We start from the raw sequence: 26,582 nt of genomic DNA, 5'->3' as shown, positions 1-26,582 counted from the left end.
ATGTGTCTGAGTAGTCTTTGCAAGACAGGTAGGCAGAAGGTGGCCAAAAGTGTAGGTATGAATGTAAGTAGAAATGAGATCTGCCATTTATTAAATTATGCTCAATTGTATCCCAGTTAAGCTTTGTTTTTAGGGTTTAATCCAGGAGCTAGAAGAGATCAGGATTGTCTAGCAGGAGGAAAGAGAGATGTATTTTTATATCTGGCATTACAAGTTCTATTTCCATAGATCTCTGAAGCACCCCATGCTGGTCATTGATCCTAAAATAGAGGAAGTCTTTAGATTGAAATGATGTTCTGAAGTGGATTAGAGGGGGAGGAGGACTGTAGGAGAAGGGACAACTTGTAAGAATTACAGCATTTGGTCTTCCTTCTGTGTCTGCTGCATTGCTTTTCAGAAGGAGTGAGGTCTGCTGAATCTTTGTGAGACCAACAATTCTTTTTCTTGTCAAAACAATTCATCCCAATAAGAAAGCAATGGTGGTAGCTCTGTGTCTGAGCATTCTCTTTTTTTGTGGGTGGTTCTACTGCAGTTGCCCATCAACTACTCTTTGGCTTTCACCCAGACTTCTTTATTCAGCAGCACCACGTGCTCCGAAATACTTTATTGTTTGATCTTGACCAGATATATTCTAGTGGGAAAGCAAAATTCTGAGAAGACTGGGAGGAACCCTTGCAGTGGTGTGCAGCTATGAAGGCCATAGGAGCAGCAGGAAAACCCAACCGCTTTCTCAAAGCAGAACATTTTGGGCCACATACTTAAAATATATAAGTTAATATCATAGGATGAGACTGTCAAAACCAATTGCAAGTTTTTGTCCTTGATTCTTTCAAGTGCTTCTGGAAAATCTTGAGGTTGATGAGCCCGGGATTTATAGTGCCTCAGGTTGTGGCTCTGTGCCATGGTGTTGTCTGGATGGAGCCGAGAGATCCAGAGCTCACAGAATCACTATTGTTGGCTCTTGCTCTTTTCTGAGTGTTGACAGCTTGTGCAGAGGAGAATGAGCTCTTCTCTCAGGAAGCTCTGGAGATTACAGATGTGATTTTGCACATCAGGTGTTGACTGGAGATGGGGTAGGAGGAAGGGAATTGTGTAACTGATGTCTGTGGCAGATGAATTTGTGCTACAGGAGAGATCTGGAGGAGGAGGAGCTGGTTTGTTGCATTTAAAGTAAAATTAAAAAATTTATTTAGCCCAAGATTGCAGTTGGAACTTTATGTATTCAACACAGGACTCATTTGCTTGAAAGACATTCTCCTTTACTGCCTATTCTCATGAAGCAGACAACACTAAAAGTTTTTGCTGGGCTCTCAAATGAACTAATTTGATCATTTTGGCCAAATCTCCAGCAAATCAGTTTAGCTTTTTTCTGGCTTACAATTTGGGCTGATATGTATATTTTTTTTTTACTAGCATTAATGGGACTGAATATATTTGCATTGTAGTTGTATTAAAAATGGCTTGTCAGTGAAAGTATAACCCATAGTTATATTTTATATTTTATATAGTCAATAGAGAGAGAGAAGTATTTACAAGATATGTTCCTGCTCCTCGCCTGCAGAACCAACAATGATCATCTTTTTTTTTTTTTTTTTTTTTTCCCCAGCTCTTTCTCATAAATTGGCTTGCAGGGGGTTGACAAAGAAAAGTGCGGGAGTTTAGAGGTGACATAAGTGTATTACATCATTTGTGTGTGTTCCGGCACTACAAAATAGGATGGTGTGTTCTGGTTAGTGCTATATCATAAACTGACTTTTAGGGCACTGCTTTTTATTTGCAAGATGAACTGTAGTTTGTTGCCTCCTGAACAAGCATTGTCCATTATATACTTTTGTACAATAAAGCTCTCTCAGAGCGTGTGCGTAGGACAAAGCGCTAGGAAATAGCAGAAATAGCTGGAGGGAGAGAAAGTCGTCTTTGTGCCTGTGCAGCAGTTCCAGCATTCCAGTGTGAGTGGGTCTGCCCCCAAACAAAAGCTGGTCTGCAGCTCAGAAATCCTTTGCAGACTTGTGCAGAACACCCACTTGTGTTTGTTCTTAACTCCCTACATTAACTCCTTACATGAGTCAGTGTAAATGCTGTGAGTGACTGACAGCTCTTACCTTGTTTTGCCTTTGTGTTATAATAAATGCTGAGCAACCTGCACAGAAGAGATCACAGTGCTGTTGAGCATTGTGGTAAGTACCCCTTGCTCTCAAATATGATGCCTCAGCTTGATCAACCCCATGCTGTCAAACATAACATTCCAGCTTTCTCATTTGGGTGAATATATCTGCAATAAAGGATTCAGAAAGGATTGAGCCAGAGAGTGAAATCACTAGTTGGAATAAATCCATGCAGTTAAATAAATCTTCCTTAATTCATCATTTGGTCCCATAGTATCATTGCTACTTATGATCTACTTTTGTACCACACTTACTAATCTTAGACAGCCTGGAACTTTTAGTGCTCTTCTGCAGCTCTCTGATTTGTTTCATCAGTTGAGGCAGTTTTCAGGACTTGCTGTTTTTAGAATAAAACCTCTGCTTTTCTGTGTAGCTGTGTATGGATGAGGAATGAGATTGCTGTGTGCAAAGGAAATCTGAGTGGAATGCAGTTAACTTTTACATAATTTTGCTGTATAATGTGATTAAACATTATTACAGCAGCATTGGGAAAAGTCCGAAATCAAGGAGGTATATGGCAAATTCAGTAATCCTCTATTTTTCAAATAGGTTCTGGCATGTCTAGACTCACTTTTCCCTTGTAATCTGATGAAAGTGTGTTGTGCACAGACATGCAAAATCCTGTTTGCTTAGATATATCGTGCATCAGATTAGCCTGGAGAAGTGCTTCAGATGGCCTTCAGGCTGTGGCTCCAACCTGCTGCCTGGCTGCAGGAGCAGCGCTTCTGTCCTGGCAGGGCCATGGACTACCTGATCTTTAAAGGTCCCTTCCAGCCCAACCCAGTCTGTGTTACAGGTTTAGCTGGAGAGCAGGCACGCAAGTGGTATTGCATGAATTGGCATCAGCTGTCGGAAAGTAACTTGAATTCAAGCTGGATTTGTGTGAAACTGACCATTATTATCAGTGAAATGTGAACTGGTGATGTGGTTCTAATAGTTCTGTGTGTGTTAGTAAATCCTGTGCCCTGGATGTAAGATAATAATTCCTTGGAAGGAAATTTTTGTGTATCCGAGGAGAAGAATTTGTTCTAGAACACACAAATTTAAAGAAAGAGGGGTCAGAAGTGTTTCTGTGTGTCCTGTACTGGATGAGTTTTCTATTGAGGCTTCTGGGTGAGTAACATTAACAGTATTCACCTCATTTGCAGAAGAGATGAGAACATTTAGACATTCATTAGTGTTGGAGACTTATGCTGCAACTGTAACATGTTATCTGCAACTGGGAGGTTTAGTACTCTGTCCAGCCCTCGGCACCTGAGAGTGGATGTAATAGATTAAATGACATAATATTAGATTCGAAACAGTAGTGCTGAATAGATTGGGATGTATTTCCACATTATTGCTTGAGCCAGTTTCAGCCTAGAATTTCTCTGAGTTTAGGCTTTTACTGCTTCCAGCTGCAGATGCAGAATGTGACTGGCAATCTCTAGCCAGACTTCTTGGTTTGTAAACAAAAATTTGTTCTATTTGGAGGCATATACCTGCAAATAAGCAGCCAAACATTTAGGAGAGTGTTTTGCCTGAGAGATCACAAACTCTGGTGTATTTTTGTCTCGGGTGGTGCTGCTCAGGAGTGGCTCTGAGGGCTGGTGGAACAGTGAAATGGAATAACTTTTCAGCTTGTGAAAGGGCTGTTTTCTGTTGTCCAGGCTCATGTAGTGCTCTTTAATACTGTTAAAGCCTTAGAAGAAAAATAGTTGGAAAGAATTTGGTCTTTGAGCTGGTTTATCTCGCATTAAGACAGACAAATTTGTAAGAAATTGTGCCATTTATGTAATGTAGTTTGTGTTGTAAAGGAGAAAGTATCTTGAATCACTTGATAAGAGCAGCTTCCAGTCCTCAGGTCATTGTGCAATGCAGCAGGTGATAGTTGAGTGTAGCTTGACACTAGAGGGCAGCGGTGTTCTCAATGTGATCCATAGGTGTGATTCATATATTCCTTTTCCCTGCCTGAGGAATGTGTATTTGCTTTCTTAAGGATATTAGTTTGGATCGAATGAGCTTTTTAAGCATTCCCATTTATCCCAAATGGCTTGAATGGGCACTAAAAACCTGTCAAGTTTTCTAGATTCATTTCCTTGTTGGTGGTGTTTGATCGGGGCTTTGTTTGCTGGTTTTTTAGTAAAGTCTATTGTCATGGCGTTCTTGGAGGCGCTGTGCCAAGATGCCTGAAGGTGTTTAGTCTCCCAACTCCTGTCTAGGCACCGACATTCCCACTGAAATCTCTTGGCAGTTAGGAGCCTTATGCTATGGAATTTGATGCCTGCGAGGGGGCGGGGAGGTATCCAGTTTGTCTGCACATACCCTTTGACCCTGGATAGTGATTTTGGGTTAGAATCATGGAATACTAATAACTACCTGTCTTTGTCCTAATGGAGTTTTATCAGGATAAATGTGAGGAAGGTTGTGAAACTGTCAGAAATAGCAATGGGGACCATGAAGGTACTTAAGGCAGGCATCTATTTGGTCATTCTCTGTTGTCAGTAGGAATATTGTGGTTTGGCCTCACCTTTCTTTGCTGTGCGCTACTGAAATCATGCGACTGTAGTAAAAAGGGGAGAGTTACTTGGATAGTCAATTTACATGCTAGCTCTGCTTCTCCTGCAGCAGTCGCCTAGTGAAAATAAGGTGAAAGGTACTGGCTGACCTGTGTGACAGAATCAGTGTATTATATGTACTAGGGGGGGGGAAAAAAAAAGCAGTGTAGTACACCTGTAGGTACAGCCAGAAGTTAGCTTTACAGTAGAAATGTGCATCTCGGATTTCAGTTTCTGTAACTTCAAATCATCAGACCTTGACTTTAAAGTTTGAAAAGGAAAGTAACAACTGGCAGGTTTGGTGGGTTGTCTTTCCAGTGAGCAGGAGTTCAACTCATGATGGTATTGCCTGATCCAAGCTGCTGCTGTGATGTGAATGGATCTTCTTTTGTGTCACTTGCAGAAGAAGTAAAATTATTTTGCTGAAGTAAAGCCTGAGGTATACGAAGTTTTTGGTGTGCTGGTGTTAAGAGCTTTTGCGGCTGAACGTGGGTTAGAAACTAGATCACCTGAGTATTACCTTCTGTTTCTTCTTCCACTTCCACCAAAATTTCCCCTCTCACGTTTTCTTGCTCTTTCTCTTGTATATATATTGCTGCCTGTAAAGATTTTGGAAGCATGTAGTGGGAAACGGGACACTTCAAGCAGAATGAATAGTCCTGTTTGCACACACATTCCAGAGTCCAGGATAGGAACCTTGCTGATGCACTGGTCTGTCTGTATCGCTGTTGCCATCTACTGGGGGAATGCACAAATGCTAAATTGGCAGCGGGAGCACAAACCGAACCTGCTGAGTGTTGGTTTTACTTCTCTCACTAGTTTCTAAGAATCAAACTAGTGAAATAGGTAAAACCAATGCTCAACCAGATGGTCAGAGTAAGTGCAGTATGTTTAGATGTAATAAACTAAGGCCTGTGTTGACTGAACCAGTGCCGGAACAATCAAAAATAGTGTCTTTATAATGCTGTGAGGGGGAAAATATGTTCCTTTCATTCATTTAGATGGGTGCTTAGCTTGTGTGTCACATGGGAGGGGGGGATCCAGTATTCCTCAAGAGTTCAACGATATTGGCATTATCTGTGGGAAGTTCCCAAGATACAGACACTAGTTGTGAATAAGTCTGTCAATCAAAGCAGCTCAGGGGGACGCTGTTCTCTTAAGCACTGTAAAGTAAAGTTGGGTCTCTCCCTCATACATCTTCTCACAAGTAAATGATTTGTATCTGCTGATAGTTCTGGTAATGTTAATCCCCCTGAAAGGCACCAAATGCAGATACAACCAAGTGGCTGCTCGTAGCCAGAGTCTTACAGCAGTGGCTTTGAGCTGCATTTGGAGTTTGGCAAAAGGCTTTTTTAAAATCCCAGCCATCCCTGACTGTGTGATACTGTGAAGCCTGCCTGGCTTTAGATACTGCTTGCCTTCCAGAACATGTAAATGCCCTTCATCTACAAGCAGTTTTCTTCTTATCTTTGTTCACATCAGAATCTTATCTGCCAGTTTCATCTGAGGCTAAACTTCTTCAGAGAGGAATGCTTTGTTTCTGGAGAGAACAAATAACTCAGTTGTCTTCTCAAGGGAAGTGTAGTGGTTTTCTACAGTTAATTAACTATGAGGAACTGCTTTATGCGTGGTTGCCGCTATCTTCTAGCAAATCCAGGGTTCTTCAGCTGCATCACTGGCTATATAGTTAAAAATGAGAATATTCTACTTTTATTCTGTGTTAAAACTCTGAAGAGATGCAGATACCTGCAGAGCAGGTAGTTTTCCCAGGAAACCGCTACACTGGTGAAAACCTTTGCAGTCCCTGTTGATGATACTGAGCTGGCCATGGGGTGCTATTACTAAACTGTATTCTGTTATTAGAACAGGTGACTGGGAAAAGAGAAGCGAAAGAGCAAAGGAATGAACATGATTGTGTTCTGCTCCCTTGAAACTCTGGAGTGTTTAGGAATGAAGGTGATTCATACAGGTGCATCCACAGTTTATTTTTCTAGAGGCAGTGAATTTGTTTTCTTTGCAAATAATTTTGTTCTGTTATTTTGGATGTTGAGGGTTAGAGGTTTTAAATATGTTACCTGAAGAAGCAAGCATTAGTTGGGGAGAATAAATCGCTATTGGAGATCTCTAGAAGTTTTAGAAGCTGTTAGCGAGTGACTGGGGATCACAGTAAACTTAGAAAGTTCATAGGATTTGTGATCCTTAATCGCTGTGGCATGACTGAAAAAAGACACTTCACATGGTTGTAAGAAATCATGGCTGTGGCAGTGACTGACTGTAGTTCCTTGTTAAGCAGTGGAAGAGAAAAGCAGAGGAAATCATGAAAGAAGGAACACGAGCATTAAACAGCTGTCACAAAGAATTCCCTGTTGCCTTAGAGGAACAGACATTTCAGCGTCAACTGACACTGGAGATACCCGGGAGGAGATGTCAGTCAATGAGGAGTTAATTGTTGCAGCAAAAAGTAGTTCAGATAAAATCCTACCTCTTTTCTCTCCCCCGCTTCCTCGGGTGTTGTGTACAGTAAAGGAGCTTGTACCATCAGAACACTGACAGTGATTCCTCAGTGATTGACTGAGCTAATAGATGGGATGAAATTTAAACTGCCTTCGCACATGACCAGAAAGAAGGACTTACAGAAGAGGGAGCAAGACAGAGGAGAAATGCTGAGTGTTTTTGCATTCTAACATAGCACTTGAAAAGAAATATTCTTGTTTCTACAAGACAATGGATGTAGGAAGCCCACCGCGGGAGCACAGTAGGTGGATTTATTTTTTTACCATATTCCCTAGAATTTCAGCTAGAGGATTAATTGTGCTCTTGCTTCTGAGCACAGTGGGGGTTTTAGTACTATGATAACATCACATCACTCTTCCTTTTTTGCCGCTTGTTCAGAGATATTTATTTACCTGTTTGATCCCGTTTGTTTAGAAGATAATATTTGTTCAGACCTTATCAGCACATTGTCATTTCTAAAGCTCTTTAATGTCTGAGCAGGCATGTTTTATTAATTATGGCCATAGTACCTAGAGGAATAAAAAGACTGTTAAGTAAATGAAAATCCATTTTGCTTACTGTGAATGAAATATGTACTGCTTCAGGGAAATGGTCATGCTAAAGATAGAGCAATTCAAGAGTCTCTGGCAAATGTCTTCAGAGCAGTTTCATTAGCTGCAGGCATCGCATTTAAGTGTACCTTGCAAACTTTACTGACGGAGGAAATGAAAGTTGGCTATTAAATAAGAGGGACTATGCCACAATGCACAAGCATCATTTCTTAGTGTCATTATTGCTATCTAGAATAGAATCATTTATGCAAACTGCCACACAGCTCAGATGTACCTGCATTCTTTCAGTGATTATCAGTAGTTCTGCTCTTGTAGGTTATGCTGATCAGTTCTAGTTGTGCAGTTGCTCTTACCTTTGTGGTACATAGCTCACTTGCGCCATTAAATTGCGCAGATCTCAAATCTATTCTCCAGTGGTGTGTTTTGTGGTTCTGTATATGCCTATGTCAATGCCATGTTTTATGTCAAAGCATGTTTGTATAGAGGATGGTGTTACTTGTAACTTTGTTCTGTTTGAGGATTAAGCTATTGCATCTTTAATGATGGTTGTAACACTTCAGATATCCTGTGTGATGAGCCATTTTGAGTAGATAATTAGTCAGGTAAATGACTGACAGGTAAATTACAGCTAACACATGGAACACATCTGTTAAAAGCACCTGCAGGCAACTCGGGTGCTGTGCAAGCCAGGTCAGAAAATGTTGAATGGGAAGATTAGAGTTTATTCTGAGCTCTATTGCCCAACCACTTTGCTGTCTTGCAGGCTGCAGTGCTACCTTCTTGTATGTTCTGTGCCCACAGGACAGTGACCTCAGGGATATTCTTCCAGTGGAACAGTTCCGTTCTTGCATTTTCTTCTCTCTGTGGGCTTTATATAACCTTCCCCACTCTTCTCACATGCATTTGCCACAGTGCTATTGAGATGCTTGTGATTCATCCTCCACTGGAAAAGCTTCTTTAATAGTACAGGTACCAGATTCAAGCTTCCTGTGGACAGGTGGGGTAGGGATGAAGTCTCTATTCTCTGCATGGTGTGTCATGGCCATGATGTCCCACAAATGTTTTGTTTTTAGAGTGACTTTGCCAGTAACTGTCACCAGAGTGTGCGCTGGGTCCTTTACTGTCTGGTTTAGAACCTGTTTTTCTTTCCTGTTGTGAATTAGGTAAGTTGGTGCAGTTTGCTGTTTACGTCTCAGTGAAAGCTGTGAGCTGACTTCAAGTAACATTCACCCTGCAGATTTCCCACTTTGATCAGAACAAAGTTTGAGGCAATAGCAAAAGTTAGAACTGCGAGAAAGTTGTGAAGGTCTCGTGCTACTTAGTTGTTGTGAAACATGCCGTGTAGCTGATAATTTAGTGACGAGAGACGATGCAGTGGCAGTTGTTCCATTCATTTTTATAATGGAGAGGAGGGGATGTAATCGCGTTTTTCTGTTGTCAGTGGGTGCTTAGGGGGAAGGTGGATTCTGGCTCTTCTCGAAGGTACGCAGTGAAAAGGCAAGAAGCAAAAGTCACAGGTTGCAGCAGGAGAACCTTGAACCTGGCTGGGTGGGGACGGGGCGGAGAGGGACCTTAATGAGCTGTTAAGTCCCGCACGGAGCCGCCTGAAGAAGGTGTGAAATCTCCGGAAGGCAGCAGAGCAAGTGCAGAGCAAGCTGATAGAAAGCTGGCCCGTTCGCCCTGCTGTGAGCACCGCATTATCCGACCTCATCTTAGTTCAGCGTTTCTGAAGAACAGTACTGTAAGGTCATGCTTTTAACTTATACCCCAAAGTTGACATTACAGTAGAAATTATAAAGTAAGCCCTGGAACCCTATTTTCTAACTTGTATATTGCATCTCTGCTGCACAATGATTCAGGAAACCTACAAGTTTCCTGGGATGCCATGGGAAATGCCATGGGAATTTCTCTGTAGGTTTGACAACAACTCTTAGATGTTACAGCTCTTGTGAAGTTTAACTACACCGAGTTTGCATCCTACAGCTGCTTTCATGTTTAGCCTGCAGTGTGCCTGTATTTGTGACTACTTGTTTTTAAACTAAATCAGGAATAGTGGCCATTAAACACATTGTCTCTGCTACATCTCTAGTGAGTGATGCAATATTTATCAACAGATGCAACCTGCAGTGTCGTAACTCTCCTTACTCTTCCACCCAGTGTGTGGGAAAGAGCAGCTCCCAGGTGTAGCTCAGGGATTGCATTATGAAGTTCATGGGCAATTGGTACGTTGCTGAGGAGCTGGGGCACCAAGATTGGATGTCATTGATTTAATTGCACAACAAAACACAAGCTAGACTCTGTCAGGCTGCAAACCTTTTAGATTAAGGGGTCATCTTGGCAGTGCTGTTGTTCAGATGCCTCCTACAGCTTTGGCTTCTGCCAGTTACATGGTAATAGTAGAAACCAGTTTTCCCTTCTGTTTGAGAACTGGAGGAATGGCAAGTCTTGCTTTATTAATCTACAAATATTTGTAGACAGTGGCTGAATAAGGTACACGGGCAGGTTTAACATCATTTGGTATTTTTTTGCCATATTTTCCAAACCAGGCAGGCCAGGCAGTAGGAGGGAAATGTTCATGGTTACCTTGTTTTCTTCTGGAACTGATGCTGGAGATGCACAGTGGGTAAAGCTTTTTCATCTGCTGATAAACCCTCTCCCCGAAGTCCCAGTGATTCTTTCTGGGTTTGCTTCTGTCTGGACCAATGTTTACAGGTGGTAGGCACTTTCAGTGCCTTCCCATGTCTGTCTTGGAGGCAAACTGGTTTGATTTCATCCAAGGATGAAACTTATTCCCCCTTCCTTCTCTTCATGACACTAGGACACTTCCTTCATCCTTTGATCTGTTAAGGAAGTTTTGGCTCGTTTCAAATTCATTCAAACATTCATTTAACAGGCTTAAATTGGATGTTCAAGGAATAAACCTTGGCTGTCTTATGTGGAGATGCAACCTAATGCAGTCTGATAATTCCCTTTTTCCCCTTTCCAAAGGTCTTGTTTTGAAGTACGGTTTTGCAGATGTATTTTAATGCAGATTTTTTGCTTGAAGCAGCAGTAGGAGCTCTGCATAACAGAAACTGTGAATTATTTGCACATGTGATCAGAAATTTGCCTCATAATGAACTAAGAATAATGAAGTTTATGATCTCATGAGGCGTGGCTGTGGGTTGATGAGGTGGATACTGTCAAGCGCTGTTGCTTGTCTTTATTCTCGTTTCCTATCATTCTAAGCTTATTATAAGCGTAGGAACTTCCTTGAGCAGCCCTTCTTCACCTCTTGCTTTATTTGCAGGCTTTGCATTTTCCAATTGCACCAGAGCACTCTTTGTCAGTGGGAATTAACTGCCAATGCATTTCTGGTGAAAACTATCACTTCCTTTGCGACCTTCTGTCCCAGTTCAGACTGATACAAGATAGCAAAGACCTTTGATACCCCTGTGCTTCTAGCAAGTCTTGCATTTGGGATTTCATTCTTTCCCTGCGTTTCTGGGCCAGCTTTCATGCCATGCCCCTGCTGTTTAGCCATTCATGTTCATAGGAGGTTAGTTCTAACCCTTTTAAAAAAATAAAACTCAGTTGCGGTCACACATGATAGTAAAGCTTTGATGCTTGCTGCTCTAGCACATGGTTCAAAGTTTAGTCCCCCACAGTTCTCTCCCCTCCGAGGAGTCCCTTCGCTTATTCATACATTATTTAGCTGGTGATTTGAGTAACAGATGCAAATGGGGGGGCATTCATAATTGATTGCCAAGAATGAACAAGCCATGGCCTGTGGAAGTGAGGACAGGCTAAATTCATTGGCATGTTGGGGGTGGCAGGTTCCTTAAAGAAATAGTCAGGCTTTTTGATGCATTGGGCCATTGGTCATCTTAAGCTCAACTTTTAGTAACAGGCTGATCCTGGGAACTTCCAAGGGGTGTGCCTGAGAGGTTGGAGCAAACAAAGTGGATAGGGATGTCACTCAGAACAGCGAAGCTGCTGCGTGCAGGCTGGGTTTGGGTGCTCAGGCTGCCTACTAAAATAAATGGAACTCTGCTTTCATCTAATTAGCAGGAAATAGCTAAAAGGGGTGATGGGAGTTTTAATTTGGGAGTTTTAATTTAGCAGCGATATGTACAGATATGTATGTAGAGGCTTAATTTGCAGCAAGTTCCTGTGTCAAGCTATGAATTATAGCATCTCTGACATTTGGAGGGCAGCCTGAATGCATGGGGCGTGACAGAGCCTGAACTGTCTGTGGAACCCTCCTATTAGCTCTGTTGCATCTTGGTTCAGGTGTATGCAGATGTTTCTGTCTCCGGTCAGGAAGTACTTGAAAAGACCGTATTTTAACTTCAAGACTCAAAGCAGCTCCAGAAGAATTTATAGTAAACATCTAAACTGGAGATGGCTGGAGTAACCCAAATGAAATCACTAACTTTGGCTCTATGGAGCTTCCCCAGATGTGAAATGTTTTGTAAAATTGAATATTTTTTGGTTTGTTTTTCATGTCAGATTAAAAATGCTCAAATAAGCCTGTTTTTTCAGTTTGAGAGCGAAATGTGCATGTTTTGGTTGTTTTGAAACATCTCATCTCATTTAAGCTTGTGTATATATATGTAATATATACTATATACTCCTCTCATGTGCTTTTTAAGTCAGTAACTATTTTGATGAAAGAAAACACTTTGACCTAAAGTATTATAATTCATATTAACCTGCCCAATTTCACAATTCACTGCTGTATCTGCTGTCCACTGGTTTCGGATACCTGCAAGAAGTGGTGTGAGATGACCTAAGCAAATACAGTTGTTACAAGGCATGAACTGAGGCTTGTAACCAGAGCAGAATAAATATAGTTGCTTTAAAGAAACGGAATTTTGGAACAGAAATGTCCAGGCCCATGTTTTGCATCGGCCTGTGCTGGCCTGCATTGTTCCATGGCTGAGCCTTTGGTCCCTTTCAGGAGGTGAACCACAGTCAGGCTTTGGCACACTTACTGGTTCTCGGAAAGGAACCTGAGTTTCATTCCTGAGTCTCTTCCATTTCCAAGTGTAAGCCCATCTGTGAGAAGCAGCATTCAGAGTTAAGAGCTGCAGCACAGGTCTATTTCTACCTCTGATATTTTTGTACAGAGCAAATGGTACTGGTAGCACGAGTCTGACTGACAGGAACTGAGGCACAATCAGGGATTTTTTTTTTAGTGCTGGGTTCTATTAATAAATAACAAAGATTAAAATATTGCCACTTTAATTGTTTGATGACAGTATGTGTGTTAAAAACAACATGTTGCTGTCTAATTTTACTCTGGAAATAGAACTAGTACAGTAATGGCTATATCTGCGCATAGGCTATGTGCTACAGCAGTTAAGAGCAGCATCTTCTGTTATCAGGGTTTGCCTTTTAAAGACTGAAGGAGAACACAACACATTCTCTGAGCAGGGCATTACCTGGTACCTGAGCACCAGAAAGTTACAGCTGAGGGGAGACAACCACCCTGAGCAGGGAATTGCCATCCTCACAATGCCTTCCCTCCGGCACAGCAGGAGTGACCTGCAGAAGGGAGTGAGCCTCTGAGGTTATAGACAAGCTCATGTGGAAGCTGTCATGGAGCTGCTTATGGCTGACAGGGGAAATGAATGCAATTACTTTCTATAATAAAATGGGCTTGGTATTTTGTGGTAACAGTCTCTGACTGACAGCCGGGAGCAGGGGGAAAGGGAAGGGGAGCTGTAGCTGTCTGGAGCGAAGCGGAGCTCGAGGCTGGAGCTGTGTTATGCAGCTGAGATTCCACACCTCTGCAGCTTGCAGAGAAACCTAATTTTTTAAATCTCCACAGGCTTCCCAGAGACAGAAGATGCTAATTTTAGAAACGTGGCAGCTCGTCTCCTTCCCCACCCCCTTCCATTTGCTGCCAGGATGCTTAACAATCCAGTAAACAGGCTGTGGGAACAAGGGGAATAACCTCAAAAGCTGAGGGTGCTGGCCTCTTGTCAGTGGCGTTTTTGGGGAAGGGCTTGTCCCTTGCCTGTGGGTCCTGAGCTTGAAACCATTTTAAAAATAGAAGAGTTAACAGTTGAACAAAGGAGTATGTAAAGGTGTAGTAAGGAGGGCTACAGCCTCCTTTCACTGACCTGATTAATTCTGCACCAGTACTCAGGATAGTCTAAATTAAAGCATTGCATAGGAGCAGCACTTAGAAGTAAAGAAACAAGCCCTAAATTTTCATCTAGGGTTTGGATATCTCTTTTGGGTCTTGAGCTCTATATATGGAAATTGCACCCTTCTCCACATAGTATCGGAGGGAGTTTATTATAGATTACATGAGAATCTTCTAAAGTACATGAGAATCTTCTAAAGTACATGAGAATAACTTCTGTTTTAAAATGTCTTTTTACAGTGCAAAAAGGTGTGTTACTGTATCTTACTAAATATCCAGAATCCAAATTAGTGCAGTTGATGAACTCTAATTTCCACACTCTATACTGGTTTCCTTGTGCAGTGCATCTTCATCCTCTGCTTCAAACTGGTGTGTGAAAAGAAAGTTTTGAAAGTATTTCTCCAAACCCAAATGCGTTAGAGCTGCAACTATCTAAATATGAGGCCTTATAATGAAAAGTGTTTTATTCCCATTTTGGCAGCAGATAAGAGTGATCTGAGCTAGAATTTTCATGATGAAACTTGATTTATTTAAGACTTTCCAGTGCAAAGTACCCAAAGTTCCCTTTGGCTCATAAATGCGCAGCACTTTTGGAAGCTTGTTCTGTTGTTACTGCACTTGTGGGCACTTGAAGCTATGTGTGCATAAATAAAGCTATAGGAAAATGTTTAAAATTAGCCATTAATTGTTACTTCAGAGTATCTGTGTTAGTAAAGGTTTTCTGTTTGACCTCCACAAGACACATGTGTGTTCTGTTTAGAAAACTTGCTCTTTTGTAGGCAGGAAACGTGAGGCAGTGAAATGTTCAGAGCACGTGGATAATAAATCTGCTTAAATTGTATCATAATTTCAAACACCCTCAAGTGTCTGGAAAGTTTAACAAAGCATGAATGCTCCATCTACTTGGTGCTTATACAGAGCAATGCATCTATCTCTTTGAGTTTATTTGGAACAGGGGAGCAGAGTGCAACACAGCTGCTTTTTCTATATGCAAACATGTGTTCTATTGCTAAGTATTAATCAAGACTGGCTCACTGTGGTTTTAAGCTGCCTTAGAAGCACAGATCGGTTCAGAAATCCAGGTCATGGTTGTCACTGAAAGAGTTACAAGTTTTGATGTTGGGGGCAGAATTCGCTCAGGATAGGTTTCACTTCCAAATCCTCACTACGCACATTGTGTCATATATGTCACATGTTCTGCCTGCTCTCTTCTCAAAAATGCAAATATGAACGGTTTCTTTGCTCCATTCCTGTCTTTGGGTACATTGTATCTTGTCCCAGCACACAACAAAGATGCAATTTATCACAAAGCCCGATATTACTTGTCTCTGTTCCCAATCTCTCCCTGCCGATGCTGTCATCTTTTTGCTTTGTGTGTCGTATTCCTTATCTCGTTGCAATTGCCAGCCCAGCAGTGGGGGTTCTGAGAAGCTGCAGGAGACCAAATGCTTACTGTAACAGTATCATTTGCTGGGGAAACTGGTCAATAATCCAGTGTTTTACTAGTGACCTCAAGTTAAATTTAAAAACTGCTTTGTGGCCTGCAGTAAACAACATCGGGTTTAGAAAGGTTAGTTTTGACATCAGCCGGTATAATGGAGAAAATACACTTGCAGCAGGAATTGTTGAGAACTGCTTTTTATTCAGTCTTAATTGACAAAGCAGCGAACTGTGTTCTGAGATCAGCAGAGTGAGGAGCTGATAAATATTGTCTTAGAAGCCCATGTCATCATGAGTCTAGAAAGACAGAACCTCTTCAGTAATAAAGATATTGGAGCTCCAGAGGAAAGACCAAACAGCTTCCAGTGGATGCTCACACCTTAGATAAAAAACAATGATGAGCAGCTTGCAAAATACCAAATGCTGACATAAAGCTACTGCAGCCCTTATGGTGATTTTACATATTGTTGCTTCACCTGGAATGCTGGTGGCACAAATGGAAGTCAGTCAGTCTGCTTTGTGTCTATGCTGGTGGGATTCAAGAAGAGAATTTGCCCTGTCGTGCCTGCAGAAGGGAAAGGTGGTTTTGTTTTCTGTGATGAAATGGGCCTGAGAAGATGATAATTTTGGGGTGTGTGATGAAATGGGACTGAGGAGATCCATATTCAACTTCCTGCTCACTCAGTTCTAAATGAGTCAGAACTTGTAGCAGAGCCCACTCTCAGAAAATCCTGTTGGCTTCTGGTATCTTTGGGCAAGAGGTGTAGTCTCTGTGGGCCTCTAGTATTGCGTTTATGAAATCAGATTGTGATATGTTGCTAACACTTGGAAGTTTTCAATGAAGTTTGATGAAGCTTTTACATGTCACATTAGAACTGGGTGTAGCAGAGTACTGCACAGAGGGTGCTAACACGACAGGAAGTGAAGCTGTGGGCATTGGGCATATGAACAGCAGTAGCTTTGTTCATCTGCCTTAAAGCAAAAGGTAATGGGTAGAACACAACCACAGCATCTTAATTTATTGTACAAAAAGTCACAAAACATGTTAATGCAAAGCACTGAACATTAATGCAAAGCACCGAACATTAATGCAAAGCATCACATTGTTATTTGCAGCACATTCAATGCCAGAAAAATGCCAGTGCCTTTTCCCCTCTATTTCAGTTGAAAATGGAGAAGGTATTGCCTTGCAAGCTGTGATAGTTCTGATAGGAGCCTTCAAGTAAATAGTTGTTTCGGTTGAACAGACTGTTGGTGTTTGGTTTTACTGGTTCTGTCCCTCAAAGATAGGTTTATTGCGAGAAATCTCTCTGGTACATGGTGTGCTGGGTTCTTTACCTTCTTTCTGCAGAAAGCTTGTGTAAAGGCATCAAGGGGACCTGGGGAGTATTTCAAATTACAACAAAAAGGAGGCAATTGTATTTCTGCCCTAGATTGTGCAGCCCCACTGCACCCTTGGGTGCAAGGCTGGAAAGTCATCATCTTACAGGATGTTGTTGAATTTACCGTTGACTGAGTAATAAAGGTGTCGAAGGATCCTCTTGTTTGCTGATCTGGTTGTGTCAGTCCTGGTAACTGTGTGTAAACATTTGGTGATAAAACCTGAATTTGAAACTTACTGACTGCTCACGCCATGAAGAATGGTGGTGGTGTTCTGTGCCTGGCCACCTGCTGCGTTCTCCTGTGGTAAAGAACATCGGTAGCTATGGGAACAAAAACTTAAGAACAGACACCCACGCGTGTTGAAGTTGATTTATAGAAGGTCTTGAAGTGATGCCATGAATTATGAGATACGGAACTATCTGGTGTGGAGTTCGATGGCTTTCAATGAGAGCACAGTAGCATTACATTGCACTTTCTCTGCATCCTTGGGAAAATAGGAACTGAGAGAATTCTTGTCCCCTTTCAGCCCCTTCTTAGGACTTAAATCTTTGGGATATGATAGCACCACACCACAAGTCACTCTTCTGCTCTGGTTAGTAGGACTGGATGGCTTGGGATGGAGAATGAAGGAATTAGTGCTTTGTCCAATGAGGAACTACCAATGGCATAGATGTGTTCCATGCCAGCATTGTACTTGCCAGATTGGAGTGCTGGTGACCATCCCCTGCCATGTTCACGGAGGCCATGAACGTCAGGAGTGAGCGATTGGCTTTCCATATAGAAACATCCTGTGACTTAGCCTGCATGTCACTGAGAGTGAGAGCATCTCTTAGCTGTAAAATGCTGTGGTCTCTGTGATAGCACAGTCTGTGTTTTCCTTACTTCAAAAACTGTGCATGTATTGCGAAAGCATTCAGATGTTTCTGACGCTCATTGTGTGACCCTGTTCTAACTGCACAGCAAAACACTCCCAGAGAAATTAAACAGTTTAGTTTATGAAATGGGTATGACAGAGTAACTAAACACTACTTCCAAGTCTGCCACAGCCTCAGATGGGAGACTATCATTTCTTATTAAAAACCAAAAGGATCATTTCGAGTGACTAAGCAGTGAATTAGTTGATCAATCGTAACTGTGATCTTTTCATTTGCTCTGTGTCTTGGTCAAGGTGTGAGGAATAAATGATGTTGAATGCAAGGTTTGTCTCCAGGTGATGCGCTGAGCCCAGCCTGTGGTGTGACAGCTTCCTGACCCTGTATTCCCCACAGAAGTTGTCTTGGAGACGTTTTCTGGGCTTCAGCACGTGCCCAGCTCTTCCCTTAGGATGCAGGACAGGGATTTGCTGATAACCTGTACTTGTCTACAGGAAATAAGAACAGTGGCACAGAAATGCCAGCTACTTTTGGGATAAAGCTGGAACATTCTATTAACTGCATTGCATGATACGTTGCTGAACGGTTGTCACTGTTAAGAGAAGGGGCTTGTTGGTCCTGTGACTCCAAGATTTCTGTACTTGTCTACAGGAAATAAGAACAGTGGCACAGAAATGCCAGCTACTTTTGGGATAAAGCTGGAACATTCTATTAACTGCATTGCATGATACGTTGTTGAACGGTTGTCACTGTTAAGAGAAGGGGCTTGTTGGTCCTGTGACTCCAAGATTTATTTCAGGACAGACAAAAATGCAATCTGAAAAGTAATTTTATAGAGAGACTTTGTGATAACAGTATTGATACTTGATATGAGTATTTGCCCTGATAAGCATGTATTAAAAACACAGTGGATGCAATAGGAATAACCCAAATGTAATGTGGTGTAAACACAGGATGCCCCAAGAGGCTCTCGAAACAAGTGCTCCTGAACTGGGTTGCTCAGGAGCTGGTATCTCAGGGGCACAGGTAGTGCTGAAAAGGAAGAAGCAAACAGGGTGATGATTTGCTGAAAACAGACATTAGACAAATTCTGAAATCATTCCTTAGGGGCAGGGACAGTGGGGTTCAGGCCTGAAGGAAAATTGTAGGGGATTGTGTCAGGTCTTGCAAAGATCTTGATCTGTCTGGAACGCTGACTGATGCCTAAAATGCAGAGGATGTGGAATGAAAACAGCAGGACAATCTCACTGTAACAACTGAAACTATGAATGAGACTCAGCATTTCTAGCTCGGAAAGTCTGAAGGGGGTGGGAGAAAGGTAATTGTGAGCATTACCCAGCACCGCACCTCCATGTTTAAGGAGGCTGAGATTGCAATGAGGCAGCAGAGCAATGTCAAACATGCAAATGGATTGACTTCATTTACTGCAGACATGGTGGGAGAGGATCAAGAGCAACGGTGCCTGCTAAATCTGTGTGGGGTGAATGCCTGCGGGGTTCTGTGGTAGATACACCTTGTGTTTTGAGCACTGTCATCCTCATTATCCTGCCTCCATCTATCAGTTTTCCTTTTCTAAAGGAGAGACTTTCCATTCATTTATCAATCCTGTTTATTTAGATTTCGAGTTCTCAGAGACACAAATTGCCTTATCCTGTGTATTTCAGTGGCATGTAGACGGGCAGGAACTTCTTCTGATTGGAACTTTCAGGCAGCACCATCACATAAAGATGCTGAAATTCTTCTCCAGAATGTAAGCAGACATCAAAGCTCTGCATCTGTCTTCCCATGCATTGTGTTCTGGGACACAGCGTACAGTAATATGCATTGTTTGCTAGCCATTTTCCATTAATATTTCTTTGCAAGTTAAAAAGGAGGGAAATATCTGGTCTTTGCCAAGAAAAGGAGTCGGTCAAGAGTCCAGAGAGAACAGCTTGTCTATTTTAATAAGTAATCATAGACTTGCTTTCTCAATCAAGCAAGTATGGGAGGATACCTTAACAATATGTGGGATGCTGTACGGACATACGGGAGGCAGTAAAATAAAAAAGAATTCTTTTTCCTTCTAAAATGAAGTAGCACCCCATTGATGTTTATTGCTACTGAATGAAATACATCCCAGAGGAGTTAAAAGTGAGTTGTCTTTTGTACTTATTTCCTAACACCCACAAGTTTTCCTCCCATTCTTTTTTGAAGGAGCGAAGCAAAAGACATCCATATGTCCTGTCTGAGAGTGGGGAAACAAAGAGTTAAGAAACGATTATCCCAGGTGGCTGAACACTTGGGTTGCAGTGAAAGGCTGGTAACATTCATTGAGCTCCTGTGCTGGTCTCTACCTGTCAGCAGCTCCTGATACACTACGGTACAGAGGGAAAAAATGAGCCTGCTCAGAGCAGAAGCTGCAAGCATCCTCAGGAACCCTCTGATGTTACGTTAGAGACCTCCATGCAATGGTATTTTTCTCATTATTTAAAAGAGTCTTTGGAAATACCAGTGATGTACGTATGGTTTTTGCTGCTTCCTCTGGTGTTTTGTTCACTTGATACTCTCACTGGAATATGGATGATGCAAGCACCATTAAATGCCTCAGCCCAGATAAAGGTAAGGGGAAATGTTTATTTTAACCACCTTTTTAAGGGAAATTAGTTTTGCTATAGAGGAAAGTAGAGTTTACAGAGCTTTCTTGGACACTTGTTCTCTGTTATTCAAACTTAAATGCTTCAAACACATATATAGCAGTTTCTTAAGGCAGCCTTTGCTGTACCCTACCTTTGCCTCCCGTTAGCACCAAACCTTAAATAATACATGTGTGTCTAATGGCTGCTTCCCCCTGCATGAGGAGCACACAGGAGGAGTGCACCAGCGATATTCCGGTCCCTTTTCTGCCCGCTGAAGAAGCTAACTGTGACCGAAAAGACAGGCTTTCTATTTTTAACCATAGACCTTCTGCTACCCACAGTAGAAGAGAGAAAAGAGACTCCAGTACTATTGTGAGTCAGCTGTATTGTTTTAATTTCTTGGAATAGGTGATTTGCTTCTAATTAGGTATTGTTTCTTTATACCCATCAAACAAGAGTGCGCAGCATCGGTTTGGGTTGTGCTTGTCCTGGTGGAGTTCTCCCAGGGATGGATTCCATCCTGGCTGAGAGCTGCCTCAAGCTGTTAAAACTACGCTGCAGTTTCCTGCAGTTTGAAGTTGGAGGTTGAGCTGCACTGGCAGCATCTTAAAAAATCATGTTCATTCAAACCAATTCTCAAAACCCCAGGTTTTATTTTTCAGAAGTCTTATATCTCATTGATTTATTTGGGAAAAGCACAGAGAGAGAAACCCCTACCTGTGATATATTTTAATCAAATAAAATGTTCAGTCGCTTGTCTTTGCATTGTATGCTTTATGCCTGCTAGGCATCTGGTTTTACCATAGTTATGCAACAGGTAAAGAAGTGTGACTTCTGTGTGTTCAGAGTAGCTACTCTGGGTGCTCTGGATACCGGCCTAACACCTTCATCTCTTGGGAAGGCAGGCCTGAGTCCCTGTATTTGCGACTAATAGAATACTTACTCTCACATTCATGAATATTTTGCCATATCTTTTGAAGGATGCACTTATTAAAGGTTACTTTTCTTTGTAACATTGGCTGTAAAAATCATATCTAGATTAAAACTTTACCAAAGTGGAAAAATGCTTGGATCTAGGTGTTGGAACCAAACCTGGTATCCATTAACTCTCACTTTGACTCTTCTGTGTCTTTATTATTAGTATACCAAAAATAAGCTAAAGCAATGCTCTTCATTGAGAAAGTGAGAGCAGGTAATGCAGGCAGGTGTGGGTACCTATGTGTCACTGATCACTGCAGCAAATACTATTCCAGTAACTGAGGAAGAATATGGATGTGAAAATTAGAGCAAATTGACTTGGAAGAGTCTCATCATAGAGCAGAATTAGATGCAAAAAAGAGGATGTCCATAGAACATCACATAGAAAATTCTATTGTAAATGGAAATAGAATGTTGGGATTTTTTTCTGTATTTTATGACCATTTTGGTAATGATATTCTTTATTAACAAAAATAATATCAAATCTAAGAATATGGGTTCTAGTCTATGATAGATTTAATGGTTGTGAGAACTATGTAAAAAACTCGGGTAAATAAAGAAAGAGTCTCAGTCTGCATCAGAAGAATAGGAAAAACATTAACGAATATTTTCCTTTGAAAGTTTTAAGAATGAAGCAGAAATGATGGGATGCATTTAGGCATTGTCAGTATTTATTTAAACACTACAAAACTTGAAACATGTTTTAGAACTTGGCATAAGGGTTTATTTACCTGTGCCATGTTGTGCATAGAGTGTAGAGATTTGGAGGATGCAAGGTTTAATTTAAGAAGATGCTAAATAGAGAGAATGGTGAGAAACTGTTTCCTATGTGCAAGAGTTGTTCTAAAGAAAAAAAGGTGATTTTCTTATATCTTCATAAGCTGTAAATCCCCAAGTTTTGGGATGAGTTGATTGAAATGGTACAGTTTGAAACCTTTTCATTTAACGTACTTTCATTGATTGCATTTTGTAGCAGAGGTGTTCCAGGACTGAAAACCAAAATATTTTGGTCTTAAATATGTCATGATGGGACAGCCTGAGTATTCCTCATCTAATTATTGTTCTCTGAAACCTGATGTACCATTGTGGATTTGTTTGCACAGACAAGGTCCTCAAGGAAGGTATGATGGAGCAGGAGTTTTGTCACCCAAAGTCCTTTTGACTTCTTCTTACTAGGTTCAGCCTCCAACTTCTGAAAATGGAGGGGGGGTGCTCTCACTTGAGGATCTGAATGTAGCAGTTATTGAGGTTCATTCCTTGTTCCCAGGTAGAAAATGCCCAGGCTGAGATTGAAGGATGCTCACCAACACAGGGTTTCTGCCAGATGGTGTCGTTCTAAGCCAGCTCATGGAAGCACCTTGAAAACAAATGGGATAACTTAAAAGATTGGAGGTTTCAGGAGCTGAAGCTACAGGCAAGGCAGTGCAATGAAGTTTCTTTTTAAAGGGTGGCCGCCTTCTTGCTGTCACCTGTAGCATTAGACAACAATGTGATCCTCATCTCAGGTGTAAAACAGTGGTAATGCACCAAAGGTGATAATTCCAGAGTATATGCATGCCTCTAGAAGTCTTCATAAGGTGTAGTAAAGATCAGTGCTATTAATGTGAAACTAAGTGAAAATCAGTGTGCTGGAGAAAACTGTGCTGCCACCCATCCTCCTCTCCTGTCAGAAGTTGATGTTCTGGTCCAAAGAATGAACTTTGCCTGTTTTCTGATGTATTCAGTCCTTGATGGTGAGTATATGAGGTATTACTGGTGTTACAGATTAAAAGATATGAAGTCCAATAGACATCAGACACAGTGAAATGCTGCTGACTCAGACCTATCACCCTGTTATAGCAGAATGATTATTTTGAAGGTGACTGAAAGGCTACACTCTGTCATGCAGTGTCCCATTAGTTGAACTGAGGAAGGAGCCTGCAAAAAATAATGCCTCCAGAAATAGCTTCCCTGTTTCTTAGCACAAACTAATGTTCCCAGCTGCATTTCTCAGTTGAATTTATCAAGCAAAGATCGTTTTTGGATTTAGTTCCACAGCAATACTAGAAATCTTAAGCAGATAAATAAATTACATTTTTGTTTCTGATCAGCAGAAACCCCCAGAACTTTCAGTATAAATAACTTCATTGAGAACTCTGCACAGGGTTTCTTGAATACAGGATTAAATTTTTCTCTTCATTTACATTTACCTATATGAGGGAGAAACAAGTGCACTATGGAAATGAGCACTGCACCAGAAATTAAATCTCAAGGAATATTGAATTTGGTCAATGACAACAGCATATCTCATGGGACTGCTGTTGAACACATATTTGTGTTGCAGGAATTTGTTCATTTCACAGGAACTGCTTAGAAGCAAAATAGCATAAAATATTCTGTGAATAACTATCTTTTTCTTACTGTGGTTTGTTTGGATTTTTTAATCCAACTAATTAGAGGCCTTCATCATGTAAAAGCAATTGATGAATATCTACCTCCTATAAGGAAGAACATACCACTTCTTGAAAGGTACACCGTGCTGCTGTGAATCCTTGTCTAATTTGAAGATTGCAAATTAATTTCTCAGTTGAGAAATTGCATTGTTCTTGGTATACACATCAAAGCAGGTTTTATCTTCGGTAAGATGTAGGAGAGTAGAAGAAGTCCATGTTAGGGCGTGATGATGAAGATGAGGTGCTTAACAAGCATAGGTCTGAAACCTAAAGCGCAGTGTGTTGTTTGTTCCTTCATGTGCTTCACATAATTTTTATATCAGGCAGTTTTGACATCTTGCAAGTTCTTCTCAGGTCAAACTTCATGGTGAAAGCAACATAAAACAAATCAAGATGGATCCTTTATTTTGACAGGCATGGAAACTGTAGCAAAACAAATTCATTGAAACAGCTATTTTCATGGCCACTACCATGATAGTATGGCTTTATTTTACTTCGACCACTTCTGTATTGTCCCATAGCAACAGCAGCTCCAAGCCCCACTGCAGGTTGGTGGTGGAAACAATAAGGTAGTGGATCATAAGCATCAGTAATGACGTGGCTCTTGTCTCAATTCAGTCAGAGTTGTTGCCCTGTCACTGTATTATTCTCGTGTGACACAGGTGGGATTAAAGTGAGGGAGAAGAGATGATGCATTTGATGCTGGTTTTTATGCTCAGCAACTGGCAGTTGGTATTTCCTTCAAATATGCCCCCACGGTTCTTTCTGTCTGAGTTCCAAAAGGATTTTAGTTCTGAAATAATTGCCACTCTTTGGGCTGAATATCAGCTTATTCTGAAGTCTATTGATTGAAGATGGTTTAGCTTTTAAGTTACAGTTTTTTAGATTTTCTATCAAAATAATTTCCTTTGTCCTGTTGTCACTGTGAATGTTCTGATGAATTGAAAAAAAAAGGCAGAAAAAAGGAACCAGAATTTGCTTTAAGTTCCCAATACTAACGTGGCTTATAAATAAGTGCTTTACACAGGTATGATCCACCCTCTTGGATGCGATTTCTGTTTCACTATGTGCAAAGGTTCTTTAAAAGTCTTCTGCTGGGGAACTGTTATAATCAAGTGATTATTCTTGGAATGTAGGTCACCAAAGAAAAATCAATACACAGGTATTCTGTTTCTCCAGCTTCGTTTCTATGGATTTTGCCGTGTTACTACAGTTGCACACCCCTTTCTGCTGTTCTGCCCTCGGTTACAGATGCCTCATCTTCAGCTCGAGTCAAAAAAAAAAAGCTGTGTTGATGCTGAGAGCACAACTTAAACCTGACGCCTCCCATGCGGAGTCTTTAATTCATGTCCCTTCTATCCCTAGATAGAAGGGAATTGGTTCAGCTAAAAGGGAAAGCTTTCCAGTTTTAGGGAATTATAGGAGGGATCATCAGTATTGGCCTCTGCAGGTCTAAAGGCATTAATGTGGCAGAGAGCAACTGAATTCTACAGTGTGGTGTGACCTGACACAGAAGGAGTGTGGACCAGCCCTGTCCAGAAGCACTGTTAGATGTGGATCTCTGTACAGTGTTTTCCAGAGAGCCCATTTCACAGTGCAGCCAGCAAGCTGAGCCTCTCAGCAGCCCTCAAATCCCTGCTCATCTTCTGGCTCTAAACCCTGCGGGAAGCAAATCGGTCAGACTTTGTTTCAAACTGAGGTGGATATTGGAGACCATATAGAGATGGAAACACTTTTCCTCTGGGAGCCCAGAAGCAATTACTTTGCTTCCTGTGCTTTTACCCCAACTATATTGCATCCGAGACTTAAAAGAAAAAAGGCAATAAGCTGCAGTGACTTGTAGTCACTGACCCTGCTGTGGACTTCAACTCAGTAGCCTGCACTTGCTGTGTAACTGTGGAGGCAGACACTGGGTTATTCCTGGAGATGGTGCAGCTCTGGTTTTATCCTGTTTCATGAAGCTGCATGTGTTTGGTGTGTATTTGGAGAAATAAGAAGTCTCTCACATATTTTAAATTGTACGTGGCACAAAAGGAAGTTCCAGAAGAGTTCTGAGTCTGTTACAGGTCGAATGTATTAAAATTCACCCCAAATACGGAAGCAAAGTTGTGAGTTAAAACCAATTTGTGGTGATGCATTCAGTAGCAGATGACTCCTCTCAATGCCTCTCAATGTCTTGTTTTCCTGACCAGTTTTGCTGCGGATTTTTGAATTTTAGAAGTGTTTTCATAGAAGGCATTCAATCATACTGATGGATTTCTTCCCTCCCAACCTGCCTTAATCTCCCTGTCAGTGTTTATGACCCATGTCACTGAACAGATGGCAAAGTGCTGAAAGATCTTTAAATATAAAGAGTTTACAATCTTACTTCAATGAAGTGTGTAGGGACATTTTCTTATGCAAGTCAGAGGCTGGAAACAAGGTGACCTTAGAGCTCCATTTGTAGTCTCAAAATCTTTATTTTATGCTGACATTTTCTACAGTCAACAAAATTTCATTATTACAGCTTTGCAAAGAAAAAGGTTCTAATAGCTTTAATTCCTTTTTACTGAAGATATCTTGGAAATTGAATTTCCTTTGCCAAAACCAGCATCAGAATTCTTAGTAGAGTTCAGGACTTGGTTATTGTTATTAGATTTTAATCACTGAAGGCAAAAACTGTAGAAATATCTCCAAGATGGTACATGTCTGAAGTGGAAAAGGGTTAATAATATTTCTACAGTTTCACTGAGAAAGCTTGGCAGAAAAATCTTACTATGTTTATTAAAGACACAGTATTCCTTAATGCAAAACCTACTCCAGGGCTCAAAACACAGAGCCAATTCTCACTTAATTAAAATAATTGCCTCATTTGTGTCAGACGAGCTCAGGAGAACTCAGCACCATGGAAGGAGGCAGACTAATTCTTGGAGTTATGTTTGTGCTGTTGCTGCTAATGGATCCCAGTTCCACAAATATT

The 26,582-nt window shown here is 41.2% G+C and overlaps 1 protein-coding gene across 5 annotated transcripts in view; it reads left to right on the top strand.

The window, feature by feature from the left end:
• Window positions 1-26,582, top strand: part of PLCH2 (phospholipase C eta 2) — an 82,167-nt gene that overhangs the window by 12,653 nt on the left and 42,932 nt on the right. The window contains exon 1 of one of the 5 annotated variants that reach the window (XM_030508182.1): window positions 6,897-7,457. The exons of the other annotated variants lie outside the window; for them this stretch is intronic. Within the exon in view, the coding sequence (XP_030364042.1) occupies window positions 7,427-7,457 (31 nt within the window). The 5' untranslated portion in view covers window positions 6,897-7,426. Of the gene's footprint in view, window positions 1-6,896; window positions 7,458-26,582 lie in introns of those variants that run through there. 5 annotated transcript variants of the gene reach the window in all.

This window comes from Strigops habroptila, chromosome 16, assembly GCF_004027225.2.
Source record: "Strigops habroptila isolate Jane chromosome 16, bStrHab1.2.pri, whole genome shotgun sequence".
Classification (NCBI taxonomy): Eukaryota; Metazoa; Chordata; class Aves; order Psittaciformes; family Psittacidae; genus Strigops; species Strigops habroptila.
The sequence above is the reverse complement of the archived record's forward strand: the minus strand, read 5'-3'. Positions and strand labels throughout refer to the sequence as shown.